The following is a 7,668-nucleotide window of genomic DNA, read 5'->3' on the forward strand; positions in this document are numbered from 1 at the left end:
TATCAATCAAACTAAAACTATTTCAAACTGAAAACCTTTAAACTTTCTTTAAACTAAAAGCTTTTAAAACTACTTAAAACTTACTGGCTAGGCTTTCTCAAGCCAACTTAAAGTTTGCTAACAAACTTTTTATCTAGTTTTACTTAGTGCACTTCAATTGTGCTGAAGTCCAACCAAAGATATACTTGTGTTTGATTATGCTAAAGTAGAACTGCTGCAAGTATACTTTAGGTACACTTTAAATAATATCAGTCTTTAAATGCAAAATATTTAAAGATCATACAGTCCTCATCAACAGTGACATTAAAACATATTTTAAGCTTAATAATTAATAATAAGTTTTATGTTGGTATGTCTCAAGCGACATGTTAGTAAATATATGAATAAACCTGAACTATACTTACTATATTAAATATATTACATTTTAATAGGGTAATTTTATTTAGCTGAACACTGTCTAACACAGTTTACTTCTGCATTGAAAAATAAAAAATACAGTGGATATAATAGTACATAATACACAGAATATGTCTATATGTCTATTGAACTTTGTTTTCTCAGATAAGCATAAAGATATTTCAGAAAAATTCATGCCTGTATGACAGTTGGTCAGAAGCAATGGTTAATAATTTTTTAAAAATTTAAATTATTATTGTTTTTCTTACCTACTGTCATGAATCAGGCCTCTGTGGCTCCCTCCGATCGCCAACAGAGGGCACACTCTCCCGAGTACTAACCAATTCGGACTACATTTCCCATATACTCCGTTGCTGGGCCTGATCACCTGCACAGGTGCCACCCATCAGCCAGCTTTTATAAATTGCTTCCGGACTCTCACTCTCTGCAAAGTCTTGTTTTCTACTGCTATGTTTCTGAGTGTTTACCTTATTTTTTGGATTTTCTGTATTTGGTCTGGACTGTTTAATACTGCAGATTCTCTGCTGCCTGCCCTTGGACCTATTTTGTATTTTGCTTTGTTGTATGGACTATTGTTTATTCTGCCTGCCGCCTGCCCCGACTATCGCCTGCCCACGGTTACTCTTTTGGATTATCTCTGTTGTACCTAACACTGTTTCTGATCCCTGAATATCAGTTATACTGATAACTTTATTTTATGCAGCTTAATTTAAATGCTGAGGTAAGATAATATTAGACCAGGTAACTTAATATTAGACCAGCTTTCTGCCGGTGCCATTTTGAATTGATTGTTTTAATCACTTTCACTTTAATTCTCAGGCACTGTCTTTCTCTCTAAACTGAGCATTCAATCAGAGTTCTCACTCTCACTGACAGCCCCAAACACGTTGAATTATACAAACTGCTACCAATATGAGTCGACCAGATGTGGTGTTTCCTGGTCTTTACAAAGCAGATTTCAGTTTACCCAAAAATGAAAATTAGCCCATAATTTACTTGCCCTAAAGGCATACTAGGTGTAGATGACTTTTAGACAAATCCAATGAGAGTTTTACTAAAAAAAAAAAGTCCTGGCTCTCGCAAGCTTTATAATGGCAGTAAATGGGTGTTTAAGTTTCAACAGTCCAAAAGAAATCCAATACAGTGAATCAATCTATCCATCAAAAAAGTGTCCTACGTGGTTCAGACTGGTAAATATAGGCCTCCTGATGCAAATAAATGGATTTTTGTAACAAAAAATTAATATTTATAACTTTATAAACAGTAATCTCTAGCTTCTGCTAACTGCCATAGACGTGTTCAACATAGAACACTGTTACACACACAAGTGCAGATGAGAGAGCAAAACAAAGCACCAGTCACAAATCGAGCACAAAACTAGGATTTGTAAAGAAAAATGTCAGAGGATTTTGATATAAGCCAAGAGGAGACTGGTTTTCCTTTGTTAAACAAAGAGAAAACCTTAAAAATGCAGTCTTTTAGATGCATGTGTGACCCTCTCTGTGAAATCCTGGATAAAGTCTCAAAATCTAATTTTGAGATAACAAACATCAAAGTTTGATTTCATCCATTGACATTGCCTTACTCTGTCAATATTAACGATATCAAGATTACATTTTGACGTAATGTTCTTCACCTTATGAAGGATGATTTTATGTAGAAAAGAGTAAATCACAAAAAAAGACTCACAGCCAGGGTCAACTAATTGTATTCATGTTTTTCACCGCTAAGTTGAAATGTACTATGTAAAGTGGTCTTAAGCTATAGAAAGGCACTATAATATATAAATAAATTGTTTTCTTCTTAAGCATAGAGGTTTTAGGTCAAATTAATAAAATCTCTGTAATATGGATTTAACAGAAGGAAATTAATGATCATCCAAATGGTGAAATTTCACCTGGTCTAAAGGAAATAGTGTTATAAATACTTAAATTAAAAACAATCTTGGTTTGTGGATATAATTTTTTGAATCTTCAGCATTAAAAAATACAGTTTCAGGTCTTATTTAGTGATTGTCCAGTAAGAGTGGACCTATTGTAAAACATTTTCTTCATGTTCAGCAGCAGTCAGTGAAGAATGATGGCGTCTGTTAAACGAAAGCTTTATGACACACTGGATGATCTGGAAAAAGAAAAATTGAAGAGATTTAAGAGCTACTTAAGAGAAGATGGACCTATTCCAGTTTCTGAACTGGAGGAAGCAGGTACAACTGACACTGTAAAACAGATGCTGGATCGTTTTGGACCAGAAAGAGCTGTGAAGATCACACTGGATATCCTGAAAAAGATGAACCAGAACCATCTTTCTGAACAGTTAGAGAACAAACTCGCTGAAGGTAATAAAGAAAAAAATATTGTAATGTCAAACATGAAATGTAAAGAAAAGTGATAAATCTTTTTTTCATCTCTTTTCCAGTCAAGATAATCAGCCGTGCTCAGACTGAAGTCAGAGTTGATCTAAATACTGAAACAGGTGCAAAAGTAAATGCTACAACAGTGAAAGCATATGTTGGGTTAATTGTAGATTCTGCACAAAGTTTACTTTATAAATCACATTAGCATTAGATTGTTTATATACTGCTATGTATACATACCATGTTTATATATATATATATGTAGTCATGGCATTATAAGAGACACTCAGAGCTGTAATAATGGCAAATGGAGGTTTTCCAAAACTATTGAATAAATGGGTGTCAATAATTGTGGCCATGTGGATTTGAGAAAAAAACATTTATTTTATGAGATTTACCCCCATTTTCAATTGTTTTAGAGGTTAGATTTTTTATATAACATATCAAATAGACTAATGACTGGTTATGATGCAGATTTTTTGTTTATATTTACCAAAGCCATGACTGTAAATATAAATTCAAATGGGGAAAAAATCCTAAATTAAATGCCTCGTTTTTGTATTAAATTCAACAGAAACTTAAGTATACCTGTTTTTCTTTTTAATCATGTTTTTGTTCAATTGTATCATATTCAACAGAGGATTGGAAGCTGCAAAACTTCTTGAAAACTCACAAAAACAACATGAAGAAAGCAAAATATATTTTTGAGGGCAACAAACAAAAAGACACAGATCTCATGGCTGTTTACACAGAACTGTTTATCACAGAGGGAGATATGAAAGATGTTAATCATGAACATGAGATTCTGAAGATTGATGATGCTTTCAAGAACAAAAAAACACAGGACAAACCAGTCAAATGCAATGATATATTTACTGAACTGAGGAAAAACAGTGAGAAAAAGACTGTGCTGACCAAAGGAGTCGCTGGCATTGGAAAAACTGTCTCTGTGCACAAGTTCATCCTGGACTGGGCAGAAGGAGAAGCCAATCAGGATGTACACTGTGTGTTCCTGCTTTCATTCCGAGAGATTAACTTAATGACAAATGAAGATTTCAGTCTCCATGAGTTTCTGCTGGAATTTTATCCTGAACTGAAGGACCTGGAGAAATCAAAGTTCTATGAGGAATGTAAGCTTGTGTTTATATTTGATGGACTTGATGAGAGTCGCCTGCCTCTGAATTTTAATACTAGATCTCTGAACACTGTAGAGAAAAGATCGTCTGTAGATGTGCTGTTTACAAGTCTGGTCAAAGGTAAGCTGCTTCCATCAGCTCTTGTGTGGGTGACATCACGACCAGCAGCAGCCAATCAGATCCCTCTTCAGTATGTGGGTTTGTTCACAGAGGTGAAAGGATTCACTGACCAGCAGAAGGAGGAGTACTTCAGAAAGAGAATCACAGATGAGAATCAGGCCTCCAGAATCATCTCACACATTAAGACGTCTCGTAGTCTCTACATCATGTGCCACATTCCTGTGTTCTGCTGGATCACGGCCACAGTACTTCAGGATATTCTCATTGAGAACAGTGAAGAGAACATCAGCACAACACTCACTGAAATGTACATTCACTTCCTGCTGATACAGATGAATATGAAGAGCCAGAAATATGATAAAAATGCAGAAAGACAACGCACAAAGCTCTTACATTTAAATAAAGAAATGATTTTAAAGCTAGCCAAACTAGCATTTCAACAGCTGAAGCAGGAAAACATTGTATTTTATGAAAAAGATCTGGAAGAATGTGGTATTAATGTGAGTAAAGACATTGAATTCACAGGAATGATCGCTGAGATCTTTAAGATGGAATATGGACTTTATGAGATGAAGGTCTTCTGCTTTGTGCATCTGAGTGTTCAAGAGTTTCTCGCTGCAGTACATGTGTTCATCTGCTACCTGAACAAGAACAGGCAAGAGCTTCAGTTTTTCTTTGACAAGCCAAAAGAAAATATCACATTGCAGGAGTTACTGCAGAAGGCTGTTGATAAAGCCATGAAGAGTCAGAGAGGACATTTGGACCTGTTCCTGCGGTTTCTAATGGGCATTTCACTGGAATCCAGTCAAAACCTGCTCCAAGGCCTGATCACACACACTGAAGACACCACAGAGAGCATCACAAAAACAACTGAATACATTAAAGAAAAACAAAACAGGAAAATATCAGATGAAGCTTCAGTCAACCTATTTTACTGCTTACTTGAGCTCAAGGATCATTCATTATATGAGGAAATCCAGAGTTACCTCAGTTCAGATGAGCATCCAGGAAGAAAACTCTCATCTTCAATGTGCACAGTGCTGACATATGTACTGCTGATGTCAGAGAAGGTGCTGGATGAGTTTAACCCAAAAAGGTTCACGTCACCTTCAAACTACGAGAGACTCATCCCAGCTGTGAGATGCTGCAGAAAAGCCCTGTGAGTAATTTCACTCACTGATGTTTAATTTAAGCTTTTGTTCTACATCACTAAACAATTGAATGTAAATGTATTGTGAGAAATATTGTTTTGTGAAGCTGATTTTTGATGGACTGAAGAGTTCACACTGTCGAATGAACATATTGAGGTTTGACATTCACTTTCACTGAATCAGTAGGTTCAGATATGTGGATAAATAAGTGTCTCATAACTATAGATAGCAGATATTTCCCCTGTCTATATTGTAGTGTGATTGTATCAGTGGCATTTTCTCCAAGAACACAAGACAGGCAATGCCTATTTAAAAAACCTGATGAGAAAACAGTCAGTGTTCCCAACCATCCTGGATAACCCAGAATTTTGTAATGCAGTGTCCCAGTTATGAGACTGAAATAATACCTAAACTTGACAACTATTTATTAGATAGGTTATATAGTTTATATATATATAAACTATATAACCTATCTAATAAATTCATATTAATATGACTTTTTGTTTTGTTCTCTTCACAGGCTTTGTGGGTGTCATCTCACTGCTCAGTCTTGTGAGAGTTTGTCATCAGTTTTACAATCATCAAACTCTGTCCTAAGAGAGCTGGATCTGAGTAACAATGACCTGAAGGATTCTGGAGTGAAGCTTCTTTCTGAGGGATTGAAGAGTCCAAATTGTCAGCTGGAAATACTGAGGTAACTGGTTTTCCATAAAATAAAGAACAAAATGCTACCACAATAAATGGGCATTGAATTTTGGCAACAAAAAGTTAATCTGCTCTCAACGCAATGCCAGAACAAGAGACAAAAACATTCCCAGATAGCATCCAGATGTGGGCCACTTAAAGGGGTCATCGGATGCCCATTTTCCACAAGTTGATATGATTGTTTAGGGTCTTAAAGAAAAGTCTCTAATATACTTTGGTTAAAAATTCTCAATGTTATTGTCAAACAATACCCTTTTTACCATGCCAAAATCATCCTGTTCTGGTCGAGGCTGCTTTAAATGTTAATGAGCTCTGTTCACCCCGCCCCTCACTTCTCTCTGTGGAGTGATGAGCCAGTTTACTTTATCCGCGTTTAGCCTCTAAACCTGCTAACTAGCACATTATTAGGAAAGGTGATCGCAAAGATTCATAAAAAAACCCTTATACTCACTTCTGCTGTAAGTGAAGCTGGATCATGAATGATAGACATACTTGGTATGTCTAATTTACTTGATCCTGATGGTCTGAGTGGTCTGTTAGGCATACATTCAGTGAGCATATCTGTGATGTATTTAGGTCCTAGGCCATTTAGTGATTTATAAATGAGTAATAATACTTTAAAATCAATCCTAAATGTAACTGGAAGCCAGTGTAAGGACCTGAGGACTGGTGTAATATGTTCAGATTTTCTGGTTCTAGTCAGAATTCTGGCAGCAGTGTTCTGGATGAGCTGCAGCTGTCTAATGGTCTTCTTGGAAAGGCCAGTGAAGAGACCATTACAGTAATTGTCTCAGGTTACGTATGTAACCCTGGTTCCCTGAGAAGGGAACAAGACACTGCGTCCTCTAGGGGTCGCTATGGGGAACGCCATCTCCGTGACCCGTGTCTGAAGCCTACATACAAAAAACAAAGTTGGCCAGCGACAGCCTATGGTGTGTCACTACCGGTGCGACCACAGTATAAAAGGACGCCGGTAGAATAGGATGGTCGCTTCTTCGTCTGAAGTGCCTGTCATCATAGAGGCGAGCACTAAGTACCAACTCCCTAAGCTTTAAGGGAGTTGCCCCTGAGATGTAGTGATGGCTGTCAGTGACATATCCCCTACGGCTAGAGCCTGGGCTGCATACCCCAACTTACCTGCAAGGGTCAGAGCACTGGACCCGGGTAGAGCCTCAAGCTTGGAAACCGAGGTATTCCTTTAAGGGGATACGGCCAAGTGCCTAGGATTACCTAGGTTGGCATGTCACCCAGGAGCTACCGCAGCTCTGCAAGGTTCCCTCAGGAGCCGTATAACAGACCGCAAGTGGAAACTCCCAGCTCAACTCGGATGAGCGTGAATAAAGAGCGTGCTGGAACTAGAGCGCATAATACCGTTCCTTTAGCCTGGCAGATACTCTGGAGAGGGACCCAAGGTGGCCGGGGTTTTAACAATCTCGAGAAAGGGTACGGGCAATAGCGCGTGAATCCCTTACCATAAAGGATTTTAGAATGGACGCAGAACTCCGGTGCATTCCATACCACAGTGTGGAATAAGAAGACCCTCAGGGTGAGGGGACCACTGCCGGCCTAACAAGGCTCTAAGGGGAAGGCAGTAAGAGCGCATCTCAGCCGCCCAAAAAAGGCAATGCTCAAAGCAAGACCCTCAAAGAGAGGGGAGCAGAATATGCCAAACAGACAGTAGCCGCAGCTGTCTACTAAACTGCCAAGAGCAGATACACTTACCCACACAGGGAAGGCAGTGTATCGGGACAGGCTTCTACTCCCAACGTAGGAGGAGCCACTGATC

At 38.1% G+C, this 7,668-nt stretch overlaps 1 protein-coding gene across 1 annotated transcript in view; it reads left to right on the forward strand.

Moving 5' to 3' along the window:
- Positions 1-6,681, forward strand: part of LOC127162050 (NACHT, LRR and PYD domains-containing protein 3) — a gene marked incomplete at its 3' end in the record, with an annotated part of 21,651 nt that extends 14,970 nt beyond the window's left edge. Inside the window, exons 3-7 of the mRNA XM_051104824.1 lie at positions 2,478-2,752; positions 2,833-2,889; positions 3,409-5,185; positions 5,698-5,871; positions 6,582-6,681. Of these exons, the coding sequence (XP_050960781.1) occupies positions 2,494-2,752; positions 2,833-2,889; positions 3,409-5,185; positions 5,698-5,871; positions 6,582-6,681 (2,367 nt within the window). The remainder of the gene's footprint in view (positions 1-2,477; positions 2,753-2,832; positions 2,890-3,408; positions 5,186-5,697; positions 5,872-6,581) is intronic.
- Positions 6,682-7,668: the final 987 nt, after the last annotated feature.

The sequence above is a fragment of the Labeo rohita genome, unplaced genomic scaffold, assembly GCF_022985175.1.
Source record: "Labeo rohita strain BAU-BD-2019 unplaced genomic scaffold, IGBB_LRoh.1.0 scaffold_82, whole genome shotgun sequence".
NCBI lineage: Eukaryota > Metazoa > Chordata > Actinopteri > Cypriniformes > Cyprinidae > Labeo > Labeo rohita.